Below are 16,795 nucleotides of genomic sequence, written 5' to 3'. Positions count from 1 at the left end.
CACAAACTAGTGACTAATGACTTGTAAAGCTAGGTTTATACTCGCTGTTCAAGTCACTACTAATAAGGATGAGAAACAGGGGTAATGATAAAGAAGGTTTAAACATGAAAAGTGAGAGTAACATGGGCTGATGTGTGCATAAATAAATGCTTCATGAAATAGAGACTGTGTGAACTGTAAGGAGAACTCTATGTGAATTGTATTTAGTGTGACAAATGCAAATAATCTAGAATCTTAGGTACGAGTAGAGAATTGTCAAGACAGCCCCATTATTACCAAGACCTTTAATGTTTTCATAACAAGTGTATAAGTGTGTATCAGATATGGACAGAAGAGGAACATTTATAACCATGCTTCAGATGAAAGAGACATAATTCTCTAATTAAAGAAACAGTAAGGCCTCAAATGAAAGAAACAAAAGGAGAAGACCAGTAAGTACACATTGACCGCCGGTGCAATGCACGGCCTCATGCAGCGCAAACGTGATAAGAGCACACGATAGCCTCCTGCGCGCCTTCGCATAACGACAGGCATCGCGTGATCCCCTCTCGGTACATGGATGCACGTACGCATGATGACTTCATGCACCTGGAAAAACCTCAAGATACCTGAGAAAGAGACGGCCCAAGCAACCAATCAGACACAATTAAAACATATAATCTAAAGCAAATGGTCGAAAGGCTAATTATGGACATGGTAAAAGAAGGGGTCAACAATACCTTTTTTGACCTGAAGGCAACGGACTCAACACTTTATCATTTGTCAAATGTGACTACTTGATTTTTCATCAAGCTGATTTGAAAAAGGTCTTCCACGACAAGACCCACTGTGTACAGACAGTAACAACAGCGCACTAACACATATGATTGTCATCTTTGTTGTCATGTGCCTTAGTGTAACATTAATGATTAAAATAAAATTAATACAAAATGATGTACTTCCTTATTTTCAAAGCTAAATCCGGAGCATATCTTCACAAGATGCTCCACGACTTCATTCTCGTGATATTGTGACTTTTTTTCTCATCATAGAATAAAGTCACATTATTACAAGAAACAATGGCACAATATTACGAGAAACGTCCTCTTTTATTCACTGAGCCTGTTTCCTTTGCACTCATTCATATTTACCAGTGATTCATCAAATCTGATACCTCCCTTACGCGTAAACATTAAAAAAAAAAATTAAAGGAAATAATTCAAGACCTTTCCAAGTTTCCATGCAGGTGTTTTATATGCAAATGCAAAATGCACATTAACACAGCCTGATGGAAACACATCTTGTGTGGCCAGTTCTTTTGGAGGACTATTACAATGGTCACATGATTTAATCAGATCTACAACACCTTATATTCCGTCGCCTTACACTGAAGCCTGCACCATGTTGTATTTCACTTTAATTTGTTGTCTGCTGCTGGAGGTAAAATATAAATACCCCTAAAATAATGATTGGAAGACACACTTGGGTTCAAGTCTCTTTACATCTATAAATCTACATATTAGTGAAACCTGTAAACAAGACTTGGAAGTATGCAAATATAAACTGGTTATGGTAAGGTCCTAAGGTGGGGCCCTTTTCTCTATAACTGGTTCAAAAAGTCAGGTATCCTTCAGAGTGCACCTTGGGTTTAAATGCCAACGATTTTCAATGTATTCTGACCCAATAGGGACAAAAAGTAATGCCAGTATAAACACACTGCTTTATTGTGAAGGAACTGCTCATTTGTGTTATGGAAGTCAATGTAAAAGAGCAGCAAATGGAAAAATTCATGAATAGTTATAAAAGCATGAGCATGAGGTGTCAGGGTATAATAAATTAATAATGTATTCAAAATGAGACAGTACACTTCACCAAAGTGACTAATGACTTGTAAAGCTAGGTTTATACTCGCCGTTCAAGGTCACTACTAATAAGGATGAGAAACAGGGGTAATGATAAAGAAGGTTTAAACATGAAAAGTGAAAGTAACATGGGCTGATGTGTGCATAAATAAATGCTCCATGAAATAGAGACTGTGTGAACTATAAGGAGAACTCTATGTGAATTGTGTTTAGTGTGACAAATGCAAATAATCTTGAATCTTAGGTACGAGTGGAGAATTCTCAAGACCAAGACCTTTAATGTTTTCATAACAAGTGTATAAGTGTGTATCAGGTACGGACAGAAGAGTAACATTTATAACCATGCTTCAGATGACAGAGACAGTGAGGCCTCTAATTAAACAAACAGTAAGGCCTCAAATGAAAGAAACAAAAGGAGAAGACCAGTAAGTACAAATTGACCGCAGGTGCAATGCACGGCCTCATGCAGCGCGATGATGACTTCATAGACCAGGAAAAAACCCAAGATACCTGAGAAAGAGACGGCCCAAGCAACCAATCAGACACAATTAAAACATATAATCTAAAGCAAATGGTCGAAAGGCTAATGATGGACATGGTAAAAGAAGGGGTCAGGGGATACCTGATGAGGTGTCATGGTATAATAAATTAATAATGTATTCAAAATGAGACAGTACACTTCACTAAAGTAACAGACAGACAGTGTAACGGAACTTTGGACTGTTGTGAAAAAATCTGGACTGCAGATTAAGAACTTTGAACTGACAATAGAAAAAGAAGAAGTTTGAAGCCTGTCAAGCAAACCATTGGAAAGTTTTGCGACTAACCTACTCATTTTACATGGCACATTGATTTTCATATATTTTTCAGTTTATTGGCATAACTGTCTATGCTGGTTGTTTCACAAATTTGTGACAATTCTTTTTTCTCTTCTGTTCTTCACACTGATCACACTGTTTTGTGGCAGTGAGGAATCAGTAATGTTTAATTTCTACTTTTTCAGTAATGCAAAACACTACTATCTTTTATTTGTTCAAAGTTATCAAAGGACTATTGGCTACACCTGTCAAGTGGACAGAAAGAAAACCAGACAGATAAGAGGGATTCATTAGGGAAGTCACCTTTGAAATTTTAATTCCCTCTCTCTCTCTCTCTCTCTCTCTCTCTCTCTCTCTCTCTCTCTCTCTCTCTCTCTCTCTCTCTCTCTCTCTCTCTCTCTCTCTCTCTCTCTCTCTCTCTCTCATCTTTACATTCACCACAAACACACAGATCACACACACACACACACACACACACACACACACACACACACACATTATCCTATCAAAATAATTATACCTACAGAATACATCTCAAGTATTGCTGTTTGGCTGCATTTTCCAACTGAAAAATATAAGGTATTACAGAAATGACATTAAAATATTCAGAAACAATACATTAAAATAGCTCTTTGTTACGATTTATCTTGAGAATTTGGGTCGTGTATGAAAAGTTTGGGAAACACTGATCTAGAACACAGGAGAAGATGTGGTTTGTGAGACTGCATCTCTGCATCCTCAGCACGTGGTGCCACTGATGCTAATGAACTGTCAGAATCGTGCGTACGCGCATTGGGCTGATGTGAATTTTTCCAACAGTTGAGGAGGCGTAGTTAGCCGCGGCTAGCACTTGATGAAGGTAAGATGTGCGAGTGGCGGCGGTGTCGCTCTCGCGGCTGGAGCAGAATTAGACACGGCTGCTCAAGAGCCACGCAGTATATGTTAAGATAATTTACTATTAATTACTAAAAACCGACAAATGTCTCTATGTAGCGATAGATCTCCCCTGCTAGCTGAAGCAAGTGTTAGCTGCACAGCTGCGCTGAAATGGGCGTTCACTGCTTAGCTTGTTCTCAGCTGGGGCCCCTTCAGTCACAGCAGCGTCAGGGTTTTGCCCTGTTTCACTATTGTTATGTGTTAACGAACACTGTAACTAACATTATTTATTTAGTTGTTAACGTACGGCGTGACGGTCTGGTTCTGTCGATGCGCAGTAGTAGGACACGCTTATGCTGTTAGCTAAATATGCTAACGTACTAAACGGGTGCCAGTTAAGGTTGATGTGTGTGAGGTAACAGGAATAGTCGGGGCCAGCTCGCGGTGGGAAGATTGAATTGAATCCCTCCTCTGCTGTTGTTAACACTCTCGTGTGAGATGTTTAGGCTTACCGGCACCCACATAATTAAATTTTCCGTTAGTAGTGTAAGCTAACAAATGCTAAGAGCAGGTTATCATGGGTAATGTGTCTGTTAACCTGACGGCTCTCATAGTCGCTGGCGCAAAACAATAGGGTTACAGTTGCCATGTGTGCGTTTTCTACTAGTTGTCTGTCTCCCATCGACCCTCTCAGAATTTCAAATTAAGGTTACCGAGCTGTTATTAAGTCGTAATGTGTTTACTACTTTCTCAACCAATTAGTTGTTTTGTCCATAAAATGCTTGAAACAAAACTAACAATGTGTTTTCCAAAAGCTAAATATTGTCACTTGAGATGCTGAAATCAGAGAACATACTCATATTAAATATACAGATTTATATATATATTCATTTTCAGATATATATAACAACTCATACGATGCCCCCTTTCTTCCATCACCCCTGTCCCAAAGCAGGCTAGGAAACATTTATATTCTGAATTCTATAACACGGATTTCTGTTCCTTCTGCAAATATAATCATAGAGGAATAAATATTCCAACACAAGCAAGACATTGAGGTGTCATGGGGGTCCCCTCTGCACTGTGATGTGATCAAGAAATGGTTGCCATATCTGGTGGAATCTCTTTGATTTCCCTAATACCTCAATTTGAATTTTTGCCATATAGTATTTGAGAACTTGGAGGTATATTTAGAGCTGAAATGATTAATCGATTATTAATCGACTACTAAATTAATCGCCAACTATTTTGATAAACGATAATAGGTTTGAAGCTATTTTTCATTATTAAAACAAGATTTCTGAATGTTTTAGTTTCTTAAATGTGAATATTTTCTTGATGTCTTTGCTCCACATAACAAAGAAATCTGAAAAAAAAACCTGAATAATTTTGGTTCGTGAACAAAATAAGACATTCGAGAACATCATAATTTCCAGGTTTGACAAACACTGATCAACGGTTTTTAAAATTTTATGGACCAAACGATTAATTGATTAATCGAGAAAATAATCGAGAGATGAATCGATTACGAAAATAATCGTTAGTTGCAGCTCTAGGTATATTTTTGTTCCAGACTTAAAGAATTATTTTTTTTTAGCAATGACCATTCCATACTGGATTGGCAGAACCTTCTAGTGGCTTGCCTCAATATTTTATGGATTCTTAACTAATACATTTTGTTTTTTTGTCACAAAATGGGATATTTGGGAACATCTTCATTTGGTTGGGAAACACCGATCAACATTTTCTGATATTTTATGAACCAAATGATTATTGGATTAATTGTTAGTTGCAGTCCTAACTTTGAAGAAGAATCACATTTTTCCTTCCTGTCATGTGTGCGTCTGACTGTAACATTTCCTTTTTTTTTTAATACCCTCCTGTGTCATTACAGTTTGGGGTTAGAAGAATCACAGGAACCTCTTTGGGTCTTCACAATGAGTGACCTTACACTCTGCAAATGCTTGAAACAAGGGAATGAATAGACTTGACCCCTAAATGCAAACATCGGCTTTTCGACTGGAAACCAGTCGGGCTACGAGCCAGTACCAGCAATGCCTGTAAGAAGGCATCCCGACAGGCTGCAGCCTAGCTACGCCAACTGAAATCACCAACCACTATATGCATCTCTTTACCAGAAGATGTGCTGCTGATTGGACACATCTCACCCCCCTCCAAAACGTGATTAACGTTGAGTGTGAGCCAGCGTGCAGAGTGAATAATGGTGACAAAAAATGGTGCTTGAATTTAGCATCCTGGTGCAGTGTGTGCCAAAAGGGGCGAGGTTTCCGAAAAGTCTAAGAGCCGACTGATAGTCTGCTGCCGAAAAATGGATGCCAAGTTAAAAGAAGACCTGTTCCGGAGGTACGTGACGGCACTAGAGAGGCGCCTGGAGGAGGAAGGGGAATACTCGGGGATTGGAAATGCACCAGAGTGGGACAAAAGCAGACACAAGGACAGTGAGGCTCTGCTCTCCACAGCCACGGCATTGCTCGGAGCCTACCAGCCAGATCCAGCACAGCGTTTCCACATGGTGCGTTTCTACGAATTGGTGGAGAACTCGCTCCGCTGCCAGAGAGGGAGCAACCTCAGGAGCCTGGAAAGAGCCTTCCGTACCCTGGAAACCATCTGCACCAACCTCCTACTCTTCCCTTGGAAAAAGGAGTTCAGATGTATAAAGGTGAGTGAGTTCATAGAAATGTTGTCCTTTCAAAAAGCTCACATGCCAATCTTGTTGATTAAAACACCATCAGCATTCCCAGTATTGTGTAATGATGTTTACATTTTAAACTAGCCTTTATTATAAGTTACGGTAGCAACTATTAAATGATTACTCCATCACTAAATTATTCCTCAGTGTGAGGACACTGCAATTCTGATGTTTAGTACAAACACAGATGGACATATTCTTTTATTTCTTTTATTGTAAAGAACACATTAATTAATTATTATTATATTATTAATTGATTGCAAAATTAACCTTCTACTATTTTGCTACTCAATTCAATTGGTCTGAATGTTTTTTTTTTATATAATTAAACAATCCCTCTGACTTTCCAGATTCAGTGTGAATGTTTTTTGGTTTCTTTGCTCCATGTAACAAAGAAATCATGACAACTGATTCATCTTGGTTCATGGACAAAATAAGACAGAGGGTCTGGGAAACAACAATGAACATTTACTGGATCAAACAAATATTGGATTCATTAAGAAAAGAATCGACAGATTAATTGATTAATTTGTGACAGTCCTAAAAACAATAGAGTAGAATAGATTATTACAATAATAGATGTGACCTCTGTATGAATAACTTAATAAAAAGCCACCAAAACAATCTCCTGAAAAAATAAGAAAAATTACTTTGTAACCTAATGAAATATTTATTATTCGGTTATAATTTCAAATCATAGTATCAGCTCCTTGTCTTCAAAGTTAATTGACTACCTCATAACCTCTGTGTTTATGAACACTCTTAACAATTACCTATACATCCTATAATATAATTAACATCCACAAATATTTTTTGTAGGTCTGATTTAATTAAAATTTTTAGATTTTGTTTTGTTGTTATTTTTTGATACATCATATATTGTGGTAAATATAAATACAATGGTTATATCATCGATGATATCAAAACTAATTTCTACTGCTGTCAGAATTCAACCTTTACAGAATGAGAGGACTAACACGTGATGTCTATATCATTTAGGGTTATCATGTCCAGTACTGACCCATTTTGATGAACTAATTTTTCTTTTAGACCTTCACTGGCCCATACGTGTACCATCTGCAGTCAGCCATTGCCGAAGCTGAACTCCGCTCCCTAATGCGCACCATTGGCTACACATGTGACCATGATTTGCAGTTCCATTTGCAGGAACACCCAGGAGGAGCAAATCATCTCCGCCAGTTGGCGTTTGAGCTCTTCCTGGCCCAGGCAGAGTGTCGCCTTCTGGGAGAGGTAGTGGCTCTGGCCCGTGGCTCAGCCTCTGAGCTGGAGGCCCTGGAGCTCCGCAGAGGATGCAGGGATGATGCAGCTGGCTGTGCAGAGGCACTCCGCAGACGTGACAGCCTTGGGGCAGATATGGTCCGGCTGTCTGTACGGCCGCTGGATATAGAGAGGCCTCACGCTCACCACCTGAGGCGAGGAAGCCGACCGTCGAAGTCTGTGGATGTTACAGATGGAGCTGGTCACTGGCACGCAGCAGTTAGCAAGCCTGTCTTAAAGGCCTCTTTGAGCTTGAGGAAAGAGCCTCTGTTTGTGGACGCAGAGGAGGATATGAAGGATGAGATCCTCAGGCCCAGCAACTCAGCATCTCTCTGCTCTGTGGTTGCTCCACCTTCCTTTAGCCCGGTTGCAGATTTCTTTCCAATTCAGTCACCTCCTCCGGCTGATGTATACACGTCCTACCACTTGTCGTCTTTGGATGAGATTGACTTGTACACTGAGCGTGGAGGCGCCGGGACAGGAGGACGACAGACTCCCTCCCGACCTCCGTCCAGAGAGCCTCGGGATGCAAGGGACGGCTGGCTGCTCAAAGCCCATGGCAGCGTGAAGTGTCAGGGTTGCGGTCTTGGCTGCTCGTCTATGGCATCCTGTCAGAGGTGTGACATGATCCTTTGTGCCGCCTGTCACGATGTGGACCCCTCCCCTTGCTGTGGCCTCCAGGACTACCACCCCAAATCTCCACGCCCTCTGGACGGATATATCCCTGTCAAGGACAAGCTCTCCGTCTACTCCAACACCCACTCGCACTCTCATCTCCACCCGCACCCACTCACACTGACTCACTCGCACTCTCACCCCCACCCTCAACCCCAGATGGTGGAGAAGCCCCTCTTGTCCACGAAGCTGTTCCAAAGCAAGTCCGTCGCCTTGACAACACCGAAGGGAGGTAGCAGCGAGCGAATGAGCATGGGGGGATCGCGCTGTGGGTTTTGCAACAAGCCAGGTGCATCACACACCTGTGTGAACTGCTCCAAGGTGTCATGTGATTCGTGCATGGGCCTGTATGCGAAGGATATCTGCACACGAAAGAATCCCCAGCACAGCTTCGTGCCCAACCATCAGCTCAACTTCAAATCTGGCACTATATCTCACCTGGTGTACCGATGAATCAGGCAGACAGATTTATTTTCTTTCTCCCTTAAACCCATGGTGTATTGTAGTACACTTACAATTTTGCTTTCAGCTCCATCACTATAACTCATTCACCATCTTGCCCTTTATCTGATGGTCTTTTTTTTTTTTTTTTTTTTTTTTTGCTCTCTCATAACATTCTCTTGAACTTTGTACATTTTCTCTTACTATCAGTAGGACTCTGGTATGCACATGCCACAGAGAGCCATATCGTGCCCATCTCTCTGCCTTGTACAAGTTCAGGCCTTTTATATCTATTTCTTCTTCCTTCTCCTTTCCCTTGCTACCTGCTCTTGAGTAGTCATGTGATGTTGTAGCGCTTCCCAAATCCTTCACATTTTTGTCAGTTTTAAAAGGGAAACAAGGGGGAAAAAAAAGTTTTTATGCCGTCTCATTTTGAATTAATTCCGTCCAAATGAACATATTTACTTTGCCTAACTTCTCAGCTAAAGATTCATCTAATGTATAAATAAGTAAATATAAATATATATATACAAAAATATTTACGCACACATTATGTGTGTGTGTGAGAGTGAGTGAAAATGTGTGTGTGTGAGAGAGCTTGCATTATGACAAAGCAGATCTTTTTAAACTTGAAAATGGTAAGGAAAAACAGATAAAACATACACTGGAAGTCAGTAAAGTGGATAGTATATATTTTTTAATCTATTCTCTAGAACAATGTGAGACTGTTAAATGGGCATGAGGTCTGACATAAGTGTTTTTGAGGTATGAACTTGTGTTTTTTGGGGTTTGGGGTGGGCAGTATCTCAACGAGACATGTTGAGATAACGGTCAGACACCATATATTCTATTTAAATGATCATGCCTTTGTAAATCAACCCCTCGATAGTTTGTGGTTGTATGACTGAAAAAAAAAAATAACGCTGCTGTTGACCTGGGATATTGAAGAATTGCGGTGTGTTGACTTTGTTCTGATAAATAGATTGTTGAGTTGTGTCGTTTCCAAGCCCCCCCCCCACTTTCATCACACTATTCCAGCCTCCGTGGACCGTGATGTTGCAGCGCCCCCTTATTCCAGGTTGGTCAGTCAGTCTCAGGTGGTGTCATAGGAAGTCTCGCACTGGGCAACGAATCAAGCAATTGCAATTCTTGAATAGTGTGCGAGTTGGTTTTAGACAGTATGAGAGTGTGGTCTCAGACACGGTTTCTGTCTACCTCAAATGGCTTTAGCATGTAATGCAGTTTTAGCCCCAAAAGCCTATGAAACACTATTATCACATTCTTCTCTGATATGCCATTTGTTTGGAAAATGTATTTTCCAATCGACTGGAAAAATCGACTGATTTAGCTACTGAAAGGTGAGCAGAGGTTATTTATTTTATGATGAGACCCTGGGCTGTAGGTGGTTGTAGTTTGATTTGGTGAACACAAGAGCACCTGGAGTTTGTCTTGCATAACCAAGTACAATAGAGCGATAATAAGCTACGACTGCATCTGTAGATTATTTTCATTGTGTATTGAGTTTATTAAGTAGTTGTTTGGTCCATTAACATTTTTTAATTTTTCACCATTAAGCTGAACTCTGAGAACTTGTTCTTCTTGGAAAAACACAGATAATCTTTTATCAAAATGGCTGTCAATTTATTTTGTAGTCAATTATTAATTGATCGATTGTTGCAGCCGTACAATAAACACTATCTTTGTAGTTGTTGGTTGATCACATAGTATTATAACATATATAAAATGTCACCTTTGGCATCTTAGAAATAGACATTAAACATTTTGGCTTCACAACAAAAGTACATATGACAGTTATTGTGCTGCATTTCACAGATATTTCTTTTTGTTGTGCCCACCTGATAATTTTCAAGAATTTACAGCATACGTTTGTGTGGTTTGAAGACACTGACCATTTTCGCTTTGAGACCTTTTAAGTAATTTGAGGCTGAAACTAGTTTTCTCAAGCCAGTCATTTGCTGCGGTAATTTCATTTTTCTGATTAGTTGGTTTATTGCAAAGGGTTTGGGGTCTTCGCAGGTAAACAACTGCAATTTAAAACTAATTGAGAGACTCATTAGTCTTTGATTTCCACGGTAAGAGGATACGTATTTAGCAGTTGATTGGCATTAAGGGCTGACTTAAGGTCACATTTGTCTAAATTATCCTTTGAGTCATGTTGGTTTTGACCGACTGTTCTGTCGCTTCTGTGTTCTGTCAGGAAGAATCTCGTAATGCCTTAAACTCGTTTCCCCATCATGTATTTATTTTTGTGATCATGTTACCAGCCTGTAGATTGCGCATTAACATGATTTTTGACTGGCTTCGCAAACAAATATTGTATGTAGCCTGTTCTTTGACAGCTAAGGAAATAATTCTAGTTCAAAGAATTTCTAAGATGACGCATATTGAACCAGGTGTATTATCAGAATTATGCAGCTACAACTACTACACATCATAGATAGACCAGCAAATATACACACTTTAAGCTTTAGGGATGACTCAATGTCACTTTTTTTGTGTCCAATACTGATGCTGATATTAAGCCCAAAACAGTCTTTAACCACCTTTAAACAACGCATCTGACATGCCATGACCTATACCGGGATTTCTCACTCCTGGTCCTGGGGAGCCACTGTCAAATGGTCAGCTTGTCAGTAAGCTCTGCTGAAGCTTGATAACGACCCATTTATTTGAATCAGGTGTGTTGGAGCCGGGAAACACCTAAAACATGCTCCTCAGTACCCGGAGTAAGAATTTGATACTGGTCAAAATCACTGGATAAGATATCTAAGATATATAAGATTAGAATATTTACTTCATAGTTGGAGAAGTGTGTCTTTGAAATAGATTCATAGTTGAAAAGGTCTGAAATGACTGGTATCGGTAGACACTCAAATTTGTGATATCGTGCCGTACCTTGGCTACAGTGCTTCAACTGTGTGGTTGATATTCGCAGGCCCTCATGTTCTGGTCACATGACATCTTTCTTTACAGCATGTTATCTGTCATATTTACAGTTTACATAGCGTATCAGACTTAACTTTCTATTTAACAGCATCAGATCCGGTGATATTTGTCCTGTGTGCGTTGGACGATACCAATACTGAATCTTGTTTTGACCCATTCCTAATTATAGGGATATAATGCCTGTAATAATACAATATACATAAGCTTATTTAATTCTGCATCTTCATTTTTAAACAACATACAGTAAATAAGGGATGCTTTAATGCTTACCATTTGGATGCAGACATGGGTCATGTGAACGATCTTGAGGGACCTCAGGGGAGGTCTATTCTCATCCAGCAAAGCCTTTTCTGAATTGTTTTTGTAATATCTATCGCAGATGTACACTGTATTAGTTTGCCCGACTGTTCATTGCAAATCATACCAGCAACAAAGACGACCTCCATAATGTTCATTGAGCCATGTCGCAAGAGTTGATCGTATTGCCAAATGAAGAACAAATACCTTATGGGAGTAGAAACCAGTATCTTGGTTAAACTGGATGATGTACAGTATGTAAATATAATGAAGATGTGTGGTTTTGCTGAAGTTCCAAGAAGCCAGGAAAGAATGTCAGACGAACAAAATGGACATTTGTACAGGTCACTACAAAGGGCTAAGCAGTGTTCAGGGCTGCTGCTAAGTTTGTGGGCACTGTTTTAATCTTGTGGTGAATAACTCGTTACTCGTAAATATCTAACGTAAGCTCGTTTGACGTTCATCTGTGGTGATGAATTTGGGAAGAAACGGAAGAGACATAGGTTTTTTTTTTGTTTGTTTTTTAGTTTTTATTTTATTTTGTGTCCTGAAATTTATACATTGAGCCATTTGAACACGACCGGTTAAAACCCAGACACAGAAAACACTCCAAGTCATTGTGGAAGTCAAAACTCCCTTTACCTCTGTGCAGTTACTGATATTGATAGTGATGGTGTCGTTAGGCAGCCCCCCTTTACCATCCCATTTCCCCCTCCTGTTTCTTGGCATGCTCTGTCTGTACAAGGCCCAAAACTCCTCAACCCTACACGAACATCATCTCACCCATCGCCTCTCTCTCTGTCCCGCTCCTTCCCTCCTTCTAACCTTGGCACTGAGGATCATTGCACAATGTCTATGTGAAGAGGTATGAAACATACTATGAATATGTGGGCATACGTGGGGTTGGAAAGGGAAAATAGCCAAAATTGTTAATTGGTGAAATATATGAGATTTTATAAAATAATTTAAAGAATAAAATTCTAGAAAAAACTACTGTTTTTCTGTCGTGTATGATTGAAACCACTTAAATGGACACATCCAGGAAACATGTATGCAATTTTAAATGAACTTTTTGTTTGCTTGTTTATAAACATAGTGCAAAATGTAAGGCAATGTGTGTTTGGTCAATTATTTCTTTGTTGTAACGGTGCTTCTTGACAATAAGTCTTATACCCTTGGAAAGCCTGTTTATTTCCGTTTTAAATGGTGCTACATTTGTAAGAAAAATTCATTTGTTGGCTGAGCAGCAGAGTGGAATATGTGATGTGACTATATGATGATTGCAGAAACAAGACATTGGTAATGTCAAGATGAGATTCTGCAAACCAGTGGCAATCCTGTATCTCCACAGTCTGGGACTGAACTTTATCCTCAAAGATGACAACACGCCCCCAATTTTGGAGTGGAGAGGATGGAATGGCCTGCCTGTCTACACTTGGGAACACACTGATACCAGCATGAGGAGGAGGTGCCAGGCTGTTGGTTCTTACACTGAGACCCCCCGTTTGTTAAATTGCCAATATCTGTGAAATTTCTTCAGTCTTCAATCACCCAATCCTATAAATATAATATAATACAACACCAAACTAGTCAATAACTGAATAACCTCTTTGGCATTGGCAGAGAAGATTTGGCAATCTTTTCATGGGCACAACCCACAACATACTCTGCTGCTCGACCCACAAATGCATTTTCCTTACAAATGTGGCACAATTTAAAAGAGAAATAAACAGGTTTTCCAAGATTTATTGCCAAGAAGCATTGTTACAACAAAGACGTAATTGACCAAACACACATTTTCTTACTGTCTGTGCCATAATCAAACGTGTTTTATGCACTTTTATTACTGAACAGTTCATTTGTCTCACAGCTGAACTTTCTTCACTTGACCACAGGTCATTTGAATTTGAGACACATGCGTTTAAGTATTAAGTACACATGTAATAACTCATTGACAACTTGCCACTATACGGTGTAAAACCAACTTTTAGTCGCATCATTCCAATCCAAAAGCTGGTGGTGCCATGTGATATTTGCACAGGACTGTTGTGGTTTTAACAGTTGAATTCAGTGAATATAGGATATTAACTTTGTTAGTTAATTTCTCAGTTGACCGTTCCAATGAGGTGGCCTGTCAGAAAGGCAAAGATGAGAGGTTTGCATATACAGAACCACTGTATTCTCCACCAAAGGGAAAAGTGTCTCATTTCAATTTCATAAAACTGTATTTGTATTTCAAGGTGCATAGAGCAGTTGTCAACAAACAGAACAAGTAAACTTAATTATAAATAAGAGTCTGAAGTAAAATTATGATCAATAATAACAGTATTTATATTGTGCAAATGAATTGAGTTATAATTTCAGGGATATAAATGATCAAACACTCATGTCCTAGCACTGCATTTTCACCTTCGAGTCTGCTGTATAATCTGCATGGATTTGCTCTACCCTACATGACCAGTAGGTGGCGATACATACCCACACATATAGTGACTGAAGCTGCAAAACATCCTGCTAAGAGAAAACTGAATCTATTATGCACAAAGTGACACTTAATCTTCAGTAACAGGTCCATCTATTTGAATTACTATTAAAATTACATTACTATGAATTTAGTCCAATATTACACAATATGTTTGCCATAATTTCCTCATTATAGATTAAAACTCTTATCTGCCCTTAAAGTGTATGGAGTTAAAAAGTTTAAACCTATTTACAGAAATATCAATCATGCAGTTAGAGAGACTTGGTAGTAATGTTGCATTTAATCTTATTAATCGATAAATAATATAGACACCATGATAAGAGACAATAAAATACACAATTGGACAAAACAGTGTCAATAGGTAATCCAGTCCTGTACAAGTTTAACATTTGTCTAAAAAGAATCCTGAATCCTAATCCAGATCATTCTTCAGCTGAATCAAATAATTTCTCTCTTGCGTCATAATCTGCATCACCAGATAATTAAATATTAAATTCATGGATGCGCACAGATAAAAATGAAATCATTGGCTCTGTTTCTCTCAGGCCCAGCACCTTCCACCTTCCTTCCAAGGAACATTAGTTAAGGGGGAAACTGCAGATGGAGAGTAGTGACGATGTGTCAGTCCCTGCCTCCGCCATGGTCCTCTCCTCAGGGAAATGTCAGAGCTGTGCTGCTGACTAACAGCTTTTAGCTGCCCTCAGGGAACAGAATAGACGCTGATGGAGGAAGATTGCAGTTCAGCACAAGAGAAAAAAAATTATAACTGATGGCAAACTGCTTAGACTTTGGATCAAAATCACCATCACTTGTAGTAGTAGTATGCAGTTGACTGTATATCTTTGTGTTTTTTCCACACTTCTAAATTTATTCATCAGTTAAAAATAATATGCAGGGTTTTCAGTATTCTGTAAGTCTACACTCTCTCTCGTTACACTCTTCATGGACAAAATTTGTGTTTCAACCTCACAGGAACTCAGGATCTGTTGGTCTGCTACTGCCTTGCCTGATAAATATGTCTGTATTAGGTAAACCTGAACAGAAATAATAATTATTATAATAATAATAATAATAACTTAGATTTATAAAGACTTTTCACGAAACCCAAGATCGCTGTACAAGTGAAAAAACGACAGATCAAAACACTAACAAGCAAACAATCAGGGGCCCGTTGCACAAAAGTAGGATAGATATCCAGGATAAATGTCTGAGCTTGGTTCAACGAATTCAAAACAAGGGCGTCCAGGCTCAATCGGTTGCACAAAGACCAAGCCAGGATGAGCAGGCGCAGATTCATCAAACCAGGTGAAACCAATCCTCAATCAGTGCGCGCACATGGCTTCCTCAGCTGTCGATCACAGATTCTCAGATTCACCATGACAACTGTGGCCTTCTTTTCCCTCTCGGGGGAAGCATACATTTTACCTACAAACACATTATCTGTACTGTCGTTCACAATGTGGCCTGCCTGAGGAAAGAGGGCTGCCAGAGTGCCATCACACATCCTGACAATCCTGCCATCTTCCCTGACTACCACAGTGGTTGGCTGGTCAGGGACCAATATGTGTTAAATTGTTTCAGTTAATATGCAATATTCATTAATATTTGGCCTCTTATGATATTTGTGTTGCATACTGTATGCGTACAAGCTGCTGGGAGGCATCCATTCATTTGTCTTTTCATTTGTGTATGGATTTGTCCTGCATTCATTTCAATGTGCAGACATGTGGGGTGTATTATATACAGACCTTTGAATGTGCACAAACCCCCAATTTACTCGGTTTACTGCCATTTCTGAAACACCTAATTCGCACCATAGATATTTTGGGCCTGAGATTATGTTTAATAAATGAACGACAACTGTATTTTATGCATGTTAATTCAAACATTTGCACATAAATCTTAATGAAAAGGTTGGGAGAGCCCAGTCTCTTGGACTGACTGCTGTAAGTCATACATTTGAACTTCCTCATTTATTTTCCTCATTTATTCAACAGTCTCCATAGCAACATTACTGTTGCAGAAAAGGCCTTTTCCAAGAAATGTTAATTTTGCGATTCTAGTGGCAGAAACTTCAGCACGGAGCAGCTCATAAAATAACCCAGGAAGGTGGGCATATAGTTTGTAATGGACTATGTTTAGAATCTGAAATGATGTCACTCCTTATTAGCTATAATATATATAATGGCAGTCTTACCAGACACAGCACCTATAAGGTGTATTCTCGGAATGATTTCCACGCCAACGCATATACACCTGCACATGTGAAGGATGAGGAGATCAAAACGTGTTAGATTTTCCTCACTGGTTTAATTACATGTCAGAGGATGAGGAATATGTCCTTCATGTCTCCTTATGTGTCAGCTCAAAGGATTCTCTTTCACTCCCTCCTCCTTTTTTTCCCTAC

At 39.4% G+C, this 16,795-nt stretch overlaps 1 protein-coding gene across 1 annotated transcript; it reads left to right on the top strand.

The window, feature by feature from the left end:
• Positions 1–5,864: 5,864 nt before the first annotated feature.
• spata2 (spermatogenesis associated 2) lies at positions 5,865–8,651 on the top strand (the record flags this gene model as incomplete). Its single annotated transcript, XM_083895241.1, has 2 exons — positions 5,865–6,215; positions 7,296–8,651. The coding sequence occupies 2 exons, from the start codon at positions 5,865–5,867 to the stop codon at positions 8,649–8,651; spliced, it is 1,707 nt and encodes a 568-aa protein (XP_083751367.1).
• Positions 8,652–16,795: the final 8,144 nt, after the last annotated feature.

Source organism: Microchirus variegatus (assembly GCF_963457635.1).
Source record: "Microchirus variegatus genome assembly, chromosome: 9".
Taxonomy (NCBI): Eukaryota; Metazoa; Chordata; class Actinopteri; order Pleuronectiformes; family Soleidae; genus Microchirus; species Microchirus variegatus.
Note: the sequence above shows the minus strand (reverse complement) of the source record. Positions and strands in the feature narration are given on the sequence as shown.